The following is a 17,051-nucleotide window of genomic DNA, read 5'->3' as shown; positions in this document are numbered from 1 at the left end:
AAAAAAATTATTGCCTTAAGATTTTGCGGTATCAAACCCACTACATAAAAACCCTATAGTTTATGAGTTTAATTAATGCCTGGTGCTCTATCTTCTGAGCCATTTCAGTCGCAAAATAGTGCATTGTTTAAATGCTCTATACGATTACCTATTATTTTTCTAAAACGTTCAATTGTTTGGATACAAAATGATAATTTTTGTGTATAGTAGGTCATTTCTCCCCGTTTTCGTTAATTGAAATCGGTTTGTTTTCTATTAGACCTTATTTATACTATGACAAAGATATGGACCACTAACTCACTCTATAAAAAAAGGCATTGAAGTTAAAAAAAATGACATTATTTAGAGGTTTTGATATGCATACGCTGGTTTATATCAAAATATTCCAAGTATTAAACATTTCTAAGGGCTACAAATTGATGATATGTCAAATATATATTGTTTTGAATGATAGCTACTCTAAAAATTATCAGGGTTGTTAATATTTTAATTTTTCAGTTTCTTATCTATCTTTATATAGGCATTATACATGCTTTATCCATCCTCTTTTAAAAAAGGTTCCCTTCACACAGCAAATTAAATAGCATAGCATATCATTTTATTTTTTTTTTCATTAGGTTTGATGATAATGTGTTAAACATTAATACCTTGATAGGCCTATATATTTCATAGTCATGATTCTCTGTTAAAAAAAAACACCAAACAAAATAAAAAAAAAAAAAAAATCAAAAAAAAAATCCGCGAATTTAAAACGTACGAGTTGTTTAATAAAACTGGTTCTTATTTTTTACTGTTCAGATGGCCAAGAACTAGTTTTTCTATAGGAAAAATTACGTTATCGATTTTCTTTGGAAGACAAATTGGCAAATGAATGAAATGACTGCACAACACGAGAGACACAGGAATTGATTATTCAAAAAGTAGAGGAATAATTTAGGGACGGAAATGATAAAATTCTTGCATAGTTGCAATGGACTCGCGAATCCGGGTATGAAAGCTTAGCCTCAGGCAAGATATTTTTTGTATGGCTCAATTTGTTTGTTTTTTATGTAAATAATAATCGTGTTGTAATGAATGCTTGATCATACATTTGAATGAATTTATAACAATTAACTGTTCACGAAAATAGCTGAGAGTGGTTTTTCTTTGGCTTAACTCACACAGGTACACTTGTTTAACCAACTTGTGCAAACCAGAAGAACAGTATTGTAATTTAATCTCCAAAATGTTCAACCGGCTTGTTAAATTTCGGAGAGGTGGTGATAAATATGAAGATCTTGATGAGTCAAACATCGACCTGGATATCACTGATCCAGCCATGAAAAATATTGTAAACTCTGGAAATTCCATGGAAATGTCCGACAACCCAGAGGAAGTTCAACCTAAAGAAACTGTAGAGTCTCCAGATACAGAGGGTGAGGTTACTTAATTGTATAGGCTATGGTATCCTTGTTTACCTGAATCTTCTCATATATTAAGAAATAATTATTGTAAGTATGCGACTAATTCTCATGAAGTATCATTTCTTGCCTGTGCACTGTAATTTTATGAGTTGATAAAATGACGTAATGTACAATGCACTGATGAGAAATGAATCTGTCACATCCCAGTAATATATATTCCATCTATTCAATACTGCAGTTTTTGCAGTAGTGGATTTAAAATATTTTACCAACTTTAACAGTAAAATGTTTAATATGATCATACCATAGAGTGCACTTGGTCAGAAATATATATATATATATATACATAGCCTGAATAAAGTCTGCCATCCCCATATTGACTCCATATTGACACATATAAATGGCCAGAAGGGAGAGGATCAAACATATTGCCATAATGTTGGCTATGGTTTCTGACGATTCAAAGTTTCAATACATATGTATAATTTTTTTTTCTGTAATTTTCTTCAGAGAGCTACACATTACAACAAGCTATTGATGCAATAGGGTTTGGAAAATTTCAAGTCAAACTGTCAATTCTGACAGGATTTGCTTGGGTATGTGATATCTTAATTACATTGTAGCTTCCTCAAGTTTTACATTGGTATTTGTAAGTAAACATTTATAAAAAGTTCTCTACATTTAACATGATACTAGTTGAATTCTAACTTTAGATGGCAGATGCTATGGAGATGATGATACTGGCTATCTTGTCACCAGCTCTCCACTGTGAGTGGCAGTTAGAGGGATGGCAGCAAGCCAGCATAACAACAGTAAGGGAGCTTTATTTAGTGAAACAAAAGGGACTACTGTATAAAGGGAAATATTCGCCCCCATTTTATTTTCGCTCCTTTTGCCCTAATTGTCAGCTGGCAAATTTAAGATAGGGTGAATCCGAATGTCTCAAATTATTTTTCTTTAAACAAAACTATGTTTGGGTGAATTCAAGGGGTGAAACTGGTTGCAAGTGTAGTAGGTCGAAAATTACAGAGGGCAAAAGTTACATGTTATGAAAAAAACCCACTGTATACAGTATATAGACAAGACAGAAAAATAACAGTAACATACTACAATGTTTTGATTGTTGATTTAATACAGTAATCATGATAAGCAGAAATTGGCAATGCTGTCTTTGTTAAAGTATAATGCTCTGATAAAAGTGGTCAAGGAGAAACATCATGTATTGCCAAAATGTCTAGGGGACACTGTATATATGTTTTGTCTTTTGAGTATTTTCCCTACGATTCTTAAAGAAAGTAAGTACCAGTTAAATAAGCAAGTAATTGTTTATTCAAGTGTCACAATTTATGCCAATACAACTAACTAGATTTCATTATAACACATTATACAAGATATTGTCCCCCTGCCTGTGACACTTATAAAAAGATGACAGGTTACATCCCATTAAAAGAAATTCTATTGTGTTCACACAGCAGAAGAAAATCAAAGTACTGAAAGTACTGTTAGACGGTGGCGTCGTTTGAAAGTGGCATATTACATGTAACAATGAGTGATGTATGATAATTATTTTTGTCGAAAACCGCGGCCAGTATCGCATACATGTACTAATACTTAACGCTTACTCGCACAACTGGTCGTGAGTTTCCTACATGGATAATTCTGTGGAAATCGTACACTTTACAAATGCTGTGTCTCTTGGTCGTCATCTTTTGGGAAAAACCCAAAGATTTATCACAGTATTCTTTGTCGTATAGAAGTTTGCATCTATATATTTTGTATCAATATGTTTGTATCTATATCAGTTGACATTAAAACCCCGTTTGAATGACTCATTAAATATGTGGGTTGCCACCACATATTGAATGAATAAATCAAATCCAAAGCGATTTCATCACAGTACGCCCAAATATTTGATTGTTTGAAGAAGGGGAATTTTGGTTTTTTCCCTTTTGACCTTTGGGTTGACCCCGCAAAGGGGAACAACTTTTGAAAAGTGTGGATTGGACTATTGTGCTTTAAATATATTGTAGATTTCTCAAAGTAACGAGAACAAATAAAGCTTTGGTATGATAAAATACTTATTTTTAATAACTATTTGGGCATACATATAGTATGTTAATTGTCCCTCTCGACAACATTTTACCTCAATTTCTTCACGGGGAAAAAGTTGCAGTCTTGTGGATCATCACATTTGCTTTTTTTCCTCATAGTCAGTTAATACATTTATTAATAGGTGTAAAGAAAACGGAATGGGTTTACAAGAACCTGTTTGATAAAACTGGTATTGCCTTTGGAATGCACGTCATCATGACACAGAAGAGTAAATCAATATTTTATCTTCGACTTTAGTGGATTATTTCCATTTGCTCACAACGAAAGTGAATGGAAATTTAAAAAAATATAATACAACATTCGGCCGCGGCAGTTTCATTAATCAACGTTTTAAACATTTGTTCTATTGTATTATTTAGCTATAGATTTATTTAAATCATTTGAATGAATTCGGGAAAGTCACATGTATATTTTATCGCTTCTCAGTGCACTTTAACACGCATAAATTACTTGCTACATTAAACTTTTCTAGTAAACTTACAACAAATATTGATTAATTATACAAAATAAGTATTTAAAAACACCAAACAAACAAAATTCAAGCTTAACACACGTTTTTCTGACCGCACAGCTGTGTATATAAAGTAGATGGGGGAATAAGATGGCGCAACTGCCCTTTTGGTTTAGTCGTTAAATACAATTTCAAATTTAGCATTTTTTCAATAAAATATATTTGATATGTTATAAAACAAGTTTACATGGTAATCTCTAACTATATTCAGTTTGAAATATTTCAAAAAGATAAGAAAAAAATAATAAATCTTTAAATTTTAGTGGTATCGAACCCACAACCTAAAAACCCAAGTTCTATAAAGTTTCCTAATGGCTGGTGCTCTAACCACTGAGCCATTTCATTCACAGCAAAGTGCGTTGTTTAAATGCTATATGAGACTATGGCCACGAATTAACAGACTTGTATTATATTTCTAAAACGTTGAGCTAAAAAATGACATTTTTGAACTCTAGTGGGTCATCTCTCCACATTTTTGTTGAGTACAATCAGTTTAAATTCCATTAAACCACATTTAGATTGTAAAAAAAAATATTGAGATCAGACCCTCTCTATGAAAGAAAATGCATTGAAGTTATAAAGTTTACACGATTAGGAGGTTTTGACACGCATACGCCAGTTTAAATCAATATAATGCAAGTATTTAAAATATTTAAAGATTACAACCCGATGTTACGTTAAATATACATTGTTTTTAATTATTTTTTAAAAAAGTGTCAGATTTAATGATATTTTAATTTTGCCGTATCTAATCATTCCTACGAAAGACGAATAGGGCCACATAAAAAATATTTTTATCTCGTAATTACGAGAAAAGATCTCGTTATTATGAGTTAATTATCTCGTTATTGCGAGAAAAGATTTCGTTATTACGAGTTAATTATCTCGTTATTACGAGAAAAGATCTCGTAATAACGAGAAAAGATCTCGTTATTATGAGATAATTTTCTCGTTATTACGAGATAATTTTCTCGTTATAACGAGTTAATTATCTCGTTATTACGAGAAAAGATCTCGTAATAACGAGAAAAGATCTCGTTATTACGAGAAAAGATCTCGTTATTACGAGAAATGATCTCGTTATTACGAGATAATTTTCTCGTAATTACGAGAAAAGATCTCGTTATTACGAGTTAATTTTCTCGTTATTACGAGAAAATATATCGTTATTACTATAAAAGATTTATATAAAATGGTGCATTTCTGAACGAATTCGACTGGATCGCCCTTTCAGTCTTTCTTTTTCATTCCAGAAACATTGATTCAATTTTGATTAATATTTAAAAATAACAACGATCATTATTCATTAATTTCTACAGATCGAAAAGATTGGATTTGACATTTTATCCTATCTGAATAAAAGGAAAGAACTTCATGTTATTTTACTATTCAACTTATATTTATTATAATCACACTCCGAAGTAAATACCAGGTAGTCCCATAGTCGTAAAAACACAATTCTATTAGTTACAGATATCTTTAATGACTATATAGTTTCATTCATCGATATGGATATACAGGATTTACCCAAATTTGTGTTTTATATGTTCATACACAACCTACATGTATATTGAAAATGATTGATTTTGTATAATTATATATCGGAGTCTGAAAACAATTACACTTACGTATCCTTCTTAATTATTGATAAATAGTTCAATGAATTTACTAATCAATCTGCTTTGCCACTTCTTCTGAAATTTCTTTAAAACTGCTTGGTTCGATTTTATATCAAATTATGCGTATGCTTTTAAACGATGATTATGCTAAGTATGTGTATATTAATAGACATTGCAGTAGTTCATACACTTTACATAAAAAAGAATAGAATAATGATTCGTGCCATTTTAAATAGATCTTGTCTCGTTATAACGAGATAATTAACTCGTAATAACGAGATCTTTTCTCGTAATTACGAGAAAATTATCTCGTAATAACGAGATCTTTTCTCGTAATTACGAGATCTTTTCTCGTAATAACGAGATCTTTTCTCGTAATAACGAGATAATTAACTCGTAATAACGAGATCTGTTCTCGTAATTACGAGATCTTTTCTCGTAATAACGAGATAATTAACTCGTAATAACGAGATCTTTTCTCGTAATTACGAGATGAAAATATTTTTTTAAGTGGCCCTATTCGTCTTTCGTACATTCCTCATATGGGCATTTTACACGCCTTATTCACCCATCTTCTTTGATTTTATTCTTTGCATGTACTAGACAATAGATCTAGGGTTCGCAAATCCCGGCAATATTTTCGGAAAGCTGTATTTCTGTAGCTCAGCAGAATTCTACAGTCATCTATGAAGCACCTTTTTTTTGCCTTCATGTTTCATTATTTATCGCAAATATAGCATGGATGTATACGCTACGGCCGATGTAGCATTGCGTTAAGTGATGACACTTTCTAACCGGTGTGTATTTCAATTGCGAGTCGCAACAAACTGGCGCATTTATATAGGCCCGCCTTTTTGTAAATGCATGTTGACAAAATGATACTTACACTTTGAAACAAATGTCGAAGAAAGTTCATAATAGAGTTGTACTCGCGAGTTAAAAATTATTTGAGAACAAACGGGGCGATGTTTACGTACATGTGTAAATAATGTTATCTGTTAGTGAAAAAATGCCCCCAAACCAAAGAAAAGATTCTCTAAAAAAAAAAAAAAAGTCTGTCCCAAGATATTTTTGCCGCATATTTTCTTCAATTATTCAATATTTATAAATACCTCTTGGTTCAGACGATGTTCATTCAATAGTATGAAAAAATCCCAAGATTTCCCCTTTGAAACGCCCCCTCTAGCTTGTCGGGTATCAGTACACGGCTAAAAATAAAAAGTCTACGAGGTTTTTCCATTGCCAAGGAGATGAAGACGCCCGGATGATAACGTTGAAAAATTGCGCGAGGGGTCCCGAGTATTTCCGAATGGAGAAAAGATGTCAACATTCCCCATTATAAATCTCCGTAGGAAATCTGTTTTCGTTCCTGTGAATTTTTACGAGGGAAAAATGATAATGTGTGAATGAAGTTATCTTGGGAATTTTCCCTTCCATCGATTTTAATTGCACTTCAGTCAAAGGTATGTGTATTTTTATTAAAAATCGTTCAAATATGCAGCAAAAATAACTTGGGACAGACTATAATACATTTAGCAGGGACGGGCGCATATGAATTAAAGTCACTATTTGTACTTCGCTCATCGAATTGCGTTATTCAGTTCATTGTGAAAAAATTCGACAGAAACTGTTTAGTTAACAAAATTATTATATCTTACATTACCGTTCACAATGTACCATAAATGTATATGGAGTATCGCATGTTTTTTCTCACAAAAAAAGCTAGCGTTTTGCTGCAAATTAGAGATACACGAGCTGACACGCCGTGAAATCCATAAGACGATTTACAGCATATGTAAAAAAAAATCTGAACTAAAAATCTTTAAAACATCGTAAAATGTAGTTTATAAACATTTAAAATGGCGACTCGATTTGCACGTGAATTTTACAATCCGACGTCGATTAGCGTGTTTGAGAGAAAGTCAGCAGCAAGTAAAGCGTCAACATCTGCAGTAAATATTGTCTGATGAATATTGAGGTGCCTGTAATAAAATTAATGTTTCTACAGACTGAGTGAGGTACAAAATAAGGTATATCAATTGTAAATCACAGGTCAGTCGAAAATTAAACACATTTGTATCGTAAATTTAAAGTTTTTTGTGAGTTTGAAAACACATGCACACTTGTAGAAGAAACTGTGCCATTGATCGGTTGAAGTTCAATAAAATGTAATTTATGTAATATTCATTGTCAGTATCTGTTGTGAATTCTTTGGAATAAGCTACAACAACATAAAATATACTACTCAACTAAAACTAATGCGTTGAAAATGGCTGAATTTATCGATGAAGCATAATTGCTGAAATATGAAACTTAATGGCAAACCAGTTTCAATAGTGCGTTTCTGACAATTATTTATATCATAAAAAAAACAAGAAGCAATTATTGTGAGATCTCTTGACCAATTATCGCAGTGATATAGTTTATGCAGTCCTGATACAGAGTTAAACGTCAAAACTGGCAGTTGGTGCTTACTAGTATGTTATTAATACCGCGTAAGCAGACAGGGTAACGGCTCATTTAAAATAAAACACAATTTCATACATTATTTAAATGTATGTACAAAATAATTAGCAGCTATAATGCTTAAAATATCTGATAAGATTAAAATTAGTTCTCATAATGAAATCGACACGTAGATAAAACATTGTCTGTATAACACTGTATACATGTACCTAACAGAGTTATCGTTCGTTATCCGCTAGGGTCCCCGTGAGAAATACTCTTCCGGTCAGGACCGTAGCAATAGACCGTGGCTATTTATAGCCACCGTCTAAAAATGGTTATGATCTAACCAATTTGAAATAATAGTACATCTGTATTTGTACATGTATAAGGATGTGGATTGATCCGTTATATGCATTTGCTAAATTAATGTTTTAAAAATTTATTATTAAATAAGTAGTACTTAGCTATGTTCAGAACAATGAGTAACTCAGTAAAAAAATGTTTTGGATTGGTAGTGTAGCAATACTGGAAAAATTTCTTGATGCAAGTCATTTCCTTTTCCTGCAATATTCATTATCTTCATATAAATTGTTTTAATCCCAATAAAAAAACAGATTGTTGAAACAAATTGTGAATTAAACAGTGCATAAGATTTATCAGCATGATAAGTTATTTAAGAGTTTTACATGTTATATCATGTACAGTTGATAAAATAATTAAGTTGGCCGATTGCAGGTTGTTTTTGCTGGAATGATGTGCAGTTCTAGTTTATGGGGAAGTATCAGTGATAAATACGGCAGAAAAACGGTGAGTTAAACCGCATACTTGGTGCAATATTTATTATAAAGTGCATTGACAATCAAATTTTACAACATAATTAACTGATTCACATTCTAACATTTATCCATATTTCATGTATGAAATTACTAGTGCCTGGTTTTTGTATCTTTGAGATTGTATGTTGGACACCAATGATTGTCTTAGCTGTGTAATTTGACCAATTTAAATGATTTTGTTGTATTTTCAATACTGTTCACGTGATAGATATGAAATTGAAATATATCTATGCTATATCTTACATTATGATATTTAACTCAAAATGTTTAAAAAATCTAATAATTAGTTTAACTTTGACAGGCTTTGTTTTTTGCTTTTGACAGGAATTAATATTGTGTTCAGTCATCACCTGTTACTTTGGAATTCTCAGTGCATTTGCTCCAAACTTTGTGTGGATCTTGATTCTGAGAGGACTGGTGGGATTTGGTATAGGAGGTGCCCCACAGTCGTAAGTCTAGACCTTTTGGAAATCAGAAGCAGTCTACTGTTCCAAAAAGAATTATCAATAGCATTGTCACAAAAATTGATCCTCTCAAATCTAGCAACTTTGAAGTTTTGCAAAGACTTTCAGCTAACCATATACTGTTATGCAAGGCTCAATTATTACAAGCACATTAATTTCTTTCCTTCATAAAAATTTCTCATTATATTTTAGTCTGATTTTATGTACTTTGTTAATTGTTTGACTTACCTGGAGTGGTAAATAAAATACACATGTACCTGTATTCATGAATTGTTATTGTAGGGTAACCTTGTATTCAGAATTTTTACCAACAGCCTCAAGAGCCACATGTGTTGTGCTGGTTGAGGTAACTGCACTTTAAATAATAAGTGTGTTTTTAGTGCTTAGATTTTTTCTTAACAGGGTAGGGAGAGAAAATCACTGTATCATTTAGGACATTATGATGTTTAATTGAATATTTCAGATCTTCTGGGCCATCGGTGCTTGCTTTGAGGTGTTGCTGGCTCTGGTCGTCATGCCCTGGCTGGGCTGGCAGTGGCTTCTTGGGTTATCTGCCCTTCCACTTCTTCTGTTCTCAATATGTTGTTATGTAAGTATCTTAGAGAAATGATATTTTCAATAGTCATAAAAAAAGCAATCTTCTTTTGTGAAAACAGATATATGATGATACTAGTACCTCACTGAGCAATACATGTGCCATACTACCAGGGTATTGGTATTTGACTTTCCAGTTTACTTTGTATGACAAATCTCTCTTCATTAGTGGCTACCTGAAAGTGCAAGGTATGACATAACCAGGGGAAATGTAGAGAAAGCCATTGCAACACTCAAAAGGATTTCATTTGAAAATGGAAAACCCCTGCCCCCTGGGAGACTTGTGGAACCGACCAGTAAGGTCAGTCAGAAATACTTTACTTGTCTTTGATGATCCTCTAATATGTTGATAAAATTCCCTTGATGCTGCTTCAAATGTTGTGTTTCACACCTTAGAGATACCTGTACAAGGTGCCCAATGATTTATTTAAAGAATTTTGGTAATTTACCGGTACATGTACAAGTATCTTCAGTTTCACATTGTTTCCTAAGCAGCATGTACATCAGCAATGAGAATCATCAGCGGGATTTACATTGAATGATTACACAGTAAATCAGAATGCCCCTATCTGCTAATCTTGTTTGCAGAAGGAAAACCAGTCTGTAAACTATGCTTCAAGGGCACTTTATTTTCTTTTTATCTATGTTGCAATCACATTTTCACTTTGAACTTGATAATATTGATACATGTATTAAAATAAAAAGTAATGAATTGCATATCAGACTTAATAGATTAATCAGTTCCATGTCTATTTTAGGCAACAAGTAGAGGGAGCATGAAAGACCTTTTCATGCCAGAATTTCAGAAGACAACCTTTTTTCTATGGATAATATGGTAAGACATATAATTACAGGCCACATGGTACTGAGCTACATCCATTTAACCTTTATTGTATATTACACTTTATAACAAAGAAACTGATTGGAATTAATACACCAAACATAAATAAAATTTTAACTGAATAAATATATGATTAAATAGTGGCAATTTGTTCCTCCAGGCTCGTTGCTGCTTTTTCATATTACGGAATTGTTTTAATGACCACAGAACTCTTTGAAATTTCTGATGGATGCCATGGTAAGTATTCTGATCCTCCTATTCATTTTCAGAAGGTTGAGCTTGAGTGATACATTGCTCTTGATGCTTTAAAAATTTTATTGTAAAGCATAGGTTTTATTACGTGCACCAGGGCTGCGTTCAAGATCGTAGCTGCTTCGTAGGGCTACGTAGTTGAACGATAAGCTAGGCTAGCTGCTACGTAGATATTCGTAGCCTAAATATTTTATGCTAAGCATCAAATTCAAGATGGCCACCTTAGTTACCACTTTTAAACAAACATGAAATCTATTTATTTAGTGATATGATATTCATCCTTTAAGTTATAATAAATTGTAACTTGCATATTTCCGCTTGAAATTAACAAATTAACTTGAAATTAACAAATCAAATCTGAGACCTAGCAGATAACTTAGCGGTCCATTCAATAGACCTAGCGGCAAGGCTAACTGCTATGATCTTGAACGCAGCCCAGGTATTTGATAAATTTTAAGGTTTAGGAGAACTTTGGATTTGGATGTATTTCTTGCAGCAACATTTTGTAAAATCGGTCATCATAAACAATTTTTTTTATGGCAAATAATGAAAAATTATGAAATAATGTTGGTTTGGAATAAAATAATGTGCCTTTATATTTGTATTTTCAATATGCAATTTTTACATGAAGTAAATTTGTGCTCTTTGGAATAAAATTATGTATAGCATTATGAAATGTTATTGAAAAACTGCTATTCTTTAATGTACAGGTTCCTCTGTGAAGGTTGAACAACCCTGCTTTGTTCAGTGTAAAGGTCTTACTACATCAGACTATGTGGATCTTACCTGGACAACATTTGCAGAATTTCCAGGTAAGTCTATTATATATATATATGTACAACATTTTTTTAAATTGAAATTTTTGTACAAGTTCATTTATGGTAAGTGAAAACCAATTTTGTCTCTTTCTTTCAACAGGACTGTTTGTGACTGTTTTCCTTATTGAAAGAATAGGAAGAAAGTTTACGATGGGATTTGAATTCTTTGTTTTCAGTGTGTTTGTTTTGTTGGCAAATATTTGCACATCAAGGTAAGATTTTCAATACATGTACTAGATCTGTAGTGTACATGTAGCTATAATAAGCCCTGGTTCATATAGACCTATATTTTGGCAGATACTGGTACATATGTTTCAATTTATAATCTTATTTTTGACCTTGAAAAGTTGAAAATCAACAAATGTAGCCCTTTTATTTAATTTGTCCATATGTGTGCATGCATATCAACTTCACAGAAAAGCACAGAATTATTGGCATATGACATTTTATGCTCCGTCAATATGTTTTTCTGTACAGTCAGACTTTTGGATTTGCCAATTGAAAGAGCTATTTATGTACATATACATGTACATACTGACATTTTGATTTAAACAATATTTTATTTCACAATGAAATACTAGCAATACATGTCTAATTAATTTTTTTTATGAATTAAATACCCTATATTAAAAATCTATTAAATTTTTTTTTAAATTTATAAAATGTAAAGGTCACTGGAGTTGTCATTTCTCAGCTCATTTCCAGTATTTAACGATGTTTTTGTTTTGATTTCTTTAATTTCCATTCTAATATTTCAGACCTGTATTGACATTTTTCCTATTTGTTGCCCGAGCTTTTATATCAGGAGCTTTCCAGGCAGCCTATGTTTACACACCTGAGGTGAATTAAGTTTATTTAAAAAAAAATACCAAGTGGCACTGTACTTCTTTTCAGATTTTATTTATTTGATTTCTGCATTATTGAATAGTTACTATTAATGAAGGCGTTTTGTAATTTATTTCATGTTACGTAATCAGCCTTGATAAAACTTAAAATTTCAGTAATTAATTTGTTACAGTTGGGAAAGAAAATTACTTGTATGTGTCTTTCTGCATGTTGTAGGTGTATCCAACGTCTATGAGAGCTATTGGACTGGGCTCTTGTAGTATGATGGCAAGGATAGGTGCAATTGTAACTCCTTTTGTAGCTCAGGTACAATCAATTGCCTTTATAGTCATTGCATACAGTTTTTATTGTACCGTAATTGTTTTGTCCTTCTGAAATACAGGTAGCCATCTAAGGATAATTTCCATGCTTTGAAACATTTAACAGAACTAGTTTTGCAATCTTGAATAGTTTTTTAATTGAAAAATCATAAAACAAAGATACTTCGAAATATAGTCTTTATGTTAGAATAAGATGTGTTAAATAATGCAATAATAGTTCAGGTATAGATAATTTACTTGGAAATGATAGGAAATGATATGCATCAGTAATGTTCTGGAATTTTTTATGCTTTTATCTTAGGTTTTATTAAAAGAATCTTCCTATTTGGCAATTTCCACTTACGGAGTTATCTCCATTGTTGCCACAGGAGCTGCCATTTTACTTCCTATAGAAACCAAAGGAAAGGAAATGAAAGTAAGACTTACCTAGAATTTTTTTCCAAACTAGTTGACTCATAAATATCTGGATAGTATTTCTAGTCCATAGGTATAATTTTAAAATAAAAATAGATATTTAAATTCAAATTAGATTTACACTTAAAGCCATACACCAAAAATATCAAGTTAGTACTTCCTTTAGGCTGGGTGTGGATAATTTTCTCCAGAAAGAGGCTAGCATAGCAAAACTGATACTCTTTCTGTCCCCCATATACTGTAAATTCCTAATTAAACGCGAGAAATTAATTTCTGCTAAAATCACGAAAAGAAACACTTGCAGATTTTAAAATCTCGCTTTTATTTTGAAGACACTTTTAAACTATAGGAAATTATTACAAAAAATGGGGATCGCGATTTTATGTTTTTGCGATTTCATGCAAAACAAAGGAATCGCGGAATTAAGTACTCGTGTAAAATAAGGAATTTACAGTACCTAAAGTTTCTAATACCTCATGTCCATGGATACTGTAGATTCCTTATCTTACGCAAGTACTTAATTCTGTGATTCAACAGTTTTGCATCTAAACGTGAGAATATTAAATCGCTAATGTTGATTTTTTTAATTTATTATAATTCCAAAAAGTTACATCTGTCCAAGAAATTAAAGCGAGAATTTAAAACCTGTGAGATGCACTTCTTGCAATTTTATGTGGATATTAATTCCTTGTGTTTAATTAAGAATTTAAGAGTATTGCATCCTTTAGAGCTGATTTATATACTGAGAAGTTCCTTTAATTACTCTGTGTACATTCAGTGCTTTTAATTCTAATACATATATTGCATTGAGGCAAAATGACATGTGCATCTAGTTTCACCAGATACGCTTTTTTTAAAACAATTAACAAGGTATTTTGGTTTTATACTACATGTATGTTTATATTGTAGGATACCACTTCAGAAATAACAGTTCAGCACTAACTCAGTGCCCTCTTGAATGAGAGGACCAACAACCAATAGAATCTCAGCGTGTTCCATATACATATACCTGTAACCTGTCTGTTGTCGTATGTGTATGTGATAGATAAATCGACCTTGTGTTTATCCTGTGATACCAGTACAGTAGGAAGCAGACCATTATTATTGTTGAATGTTCATATTGTTTGTTTTTATTTTGTTTTTTAATGGGTTTTTTTCTCAGATTGTATACTCACAAGAGAATTGCTAAATGGCATAATCTGTCAACATTTTCATATCCCAGGAGAGGGATATTATTTATTTGCTTCTGTTTTAGTGATTGAAAAATTGATGTTGAAATAGCCTCATATCCTTTTTTGCTTAAGAATCAATTTTGATAGTGTGATGGAAAAAGTTAATCCAATAGGACAAATGTCTGAATACTAATTGCCTAATGTTTTTATTACAACCATAAATTCTTAATTAATGATGTTTATGATTATTATGAGCATCAAGATTGTTAATTTTGCCAAATTAATATTTTCCATGTGATGTTAATTTTGTCAAATTAATATTTTCGCTCTGAAGTTCAGTTTTGATGAGTATGTAAATTGAATATTGTGGTACAAACATATTGGCAGATACACTAAGCAGGTATTTGATTTTTTTTGCTGTGATGAAATGCTATATAACATATGCTACTTAACCAAACCATTAACTGCACACTGCTATTAATTATGCATATTTATTTTTGTATTATAGTATATGTATTTTACTGGGGGTATTGAACATTCCATTGTATTTATATAAGCTAATGAAAAGAAGTTTACAATTTACATGTTATTTTTACACTGTGGTACACAACATTCCATGGAGAAAGTACAGAAATGCTCTGTTTTATATGTAATTCCCCAGGTATGAAATATTAAATGAAATACTGGTACTAGGCATTCTTAGGCATTCCTCTAATGATTTATATTTATTTACTAAATGTTTAATTGCTGTTCCTTGGAAAATGTCATTTTTAGTTTAAAAATACAACCTTATGAGCATTAACTAAAACATTTGAAAATTCAGTGGCAGTAGCTGACATAGTAGCAACATATTATTACCAGTTAAAACACACTTAAAGCATGCTTTGAAGTTAGAAGGGATTGTTTCAAAAATTGTCAAAAAATACCTAAATTTACAATGTAGGGGATCAATAGTTCATTCTTGGCTGTGATGGACCCATGGACCCTGGTATTGTGATTATATAGCCGAACATTCCCCTTGAGTATGAAAACTATTGTTTTTGTTCATTTTCTACTCTCATTTATTTAAATCATTTAATAAACATCAAGAAAGTCAAACTGGTATGATATACTATTTGATATTACAGTACATAATGTGGATAAAAGATTGATTGATGTTTGTTATGACAATTCTTGAATCTCATTTTGATAATTTTTCTTTAGCTTCATATTTTACCATTATCTTGTACTATAGTCTACTTGATATTTATTTCTTTGTTTTTTTTGTAATTTAATTTTTAATTAATACTTGTTGACATATATGTAAAAATTGATCCTTTTGTGATTTATTTTTCTTCTGATGGAATGACTAAATAATTTATTTAATTTTTTAGTGCTTTTGATTTAGGTTTGGCATTTATATGTTTTATTTTCACCTTAGTTAAACACTAAGGATGATATTCATTTTTGTTAATTAGAATATGTTTAATTGACAATACGTGGTTGTGCTGTATTACTTGAATTGTACATGTATATTTTGTTTTACTCGCTTAATTATTCATAATACTACTGCATAATCACACAAACACTTTTTCCAGTTATTAAAGTTATTAAACTTTACCATTAATGATCAAACTTTTGTTAAACTAATGAGTCACTGTAAATTTTAACAAGACATAGGAAATGAATGAAATGATGCATCTATTATTGGAGATTTTATTCTTTAAGGCAATAACTGTCACTGCTATAAATAGCTCATCAAAATTGTTATGATCAAGAAACTATTTGTCTACTTTCATTGTTTATCCAATCAATGTATATATTAGAAGCCTGTAAAACCAGTTATTGTGATGCCATGTCTAATGCTCTGTGCAATACATTTCTAAATTAATGTTGTTATCAATTTACATGTAATGAAAGGAAGACTGTTAAAAGGTGGGAAAATTCAAAATCTGACTTTGTGTCTATTCTTAAGAAAAACATATAGGAAAGGTTAAGGAAGTGATATTGCTTTACATATAAAATGCCCAGCATTGCCCTGAGTTGAAAAAGTTTAAGAAGGAAATGTTCAGAGATAATGTTTTCAATGAAGAGGCAAATAATGTGAAATTCTTTGAGGTGATTTTGCGCCAAAATCCTCAATACAGTGCACAGACATATATAAATGTTGACTTTAAAAATAAAGTCATGCATGTCATTTTTAAATCGGTTCAAAAGCTCTTACCAAGAAGTATCTATGTTCAAGTAATCAAACAGTGTCAATGAAAATGAGCTAAACCCAAAGTGTGACAGGCAGACATGAGGACAACGAACAAAAGACAGACATGACAAACATTATATGGCCTGGTCACATATTTATGTACTAGTATATGCATGACTGGGTCAAAGAATATCAAAGATGGAAGAAAGTTGTACTTGTTAA

The 17,051-nt window shown here is 31.4% G+C and overlaps 1 protein-coding gene across 3 annotated transcripts; it reads left to right on the top strand.

The window, feature by feature from the left end:
• Positions 1-753: 753 nt before the first annotated feature.
• LOC105340203 (synaptic vesicle 2-related protein) lies at positions 754-16,580 on the top strand. Of its 3 annotated transcripts, none has more exons than XM_066079455.1 (17): positions 754-988; positions 1,165-1,415; positions 1,914-1,999; positions 2,117-2,215; positions 8,829-8,900; positions 9,254-9,378; positions 9,676-9,739; positions 9,857-9,982; positions 10,157-10,288; positions 10,746-10,822; positions 10,989-11,065; positions 11,791-11,892; positions 11,999-12,110; positions 12,657-12,738; positions 12,961-13,050; positions 13,366-13,479; positions 14,388-16,580. In XM_066079455.1, exons 2-17 carry the CDS (start codon positions 1,226-1,228, stop codon positions 14,418-14,420), a joined length of 1,581 nt encoding a protein of 526 aa, XP_065935527.1. In that variant the 5' UTR covers positions 754-988; positions 1,165-1,225; the 3' UTR covers positions 14,421-16,580. The 3 variants fall into 3 exon arrangements, with proteins under 3 accessions (XP_065935527.1, XP_065935528.1, XP_065935529.1); XM_066079456.1 differs by having other exon boundaries at positions 778-1,008; XM_066079457.1 differs by having other exon boundaries at positions 778-1,022.
• Positions 16,581-17,051: the final 471 nt, after the last annotated feature.

This window comes from Magallana gigas, chromosome 3 (genome assembly GCF_963853765.1).
Source record: "Magallana gigas chromosome 3, xbMagGiga1.1, whole genome shotgun sequence".
Taxonomy (NCBI): domain Eukaryota; kingdom Metazoa; phylum Mollusca; class Bivalvia; order Ostreida; family Ostreidae; genus Magallana; species Magallana gigas.
This window is presented reverse-complemented; position numbering and strand designations above follow the sequence as displayed.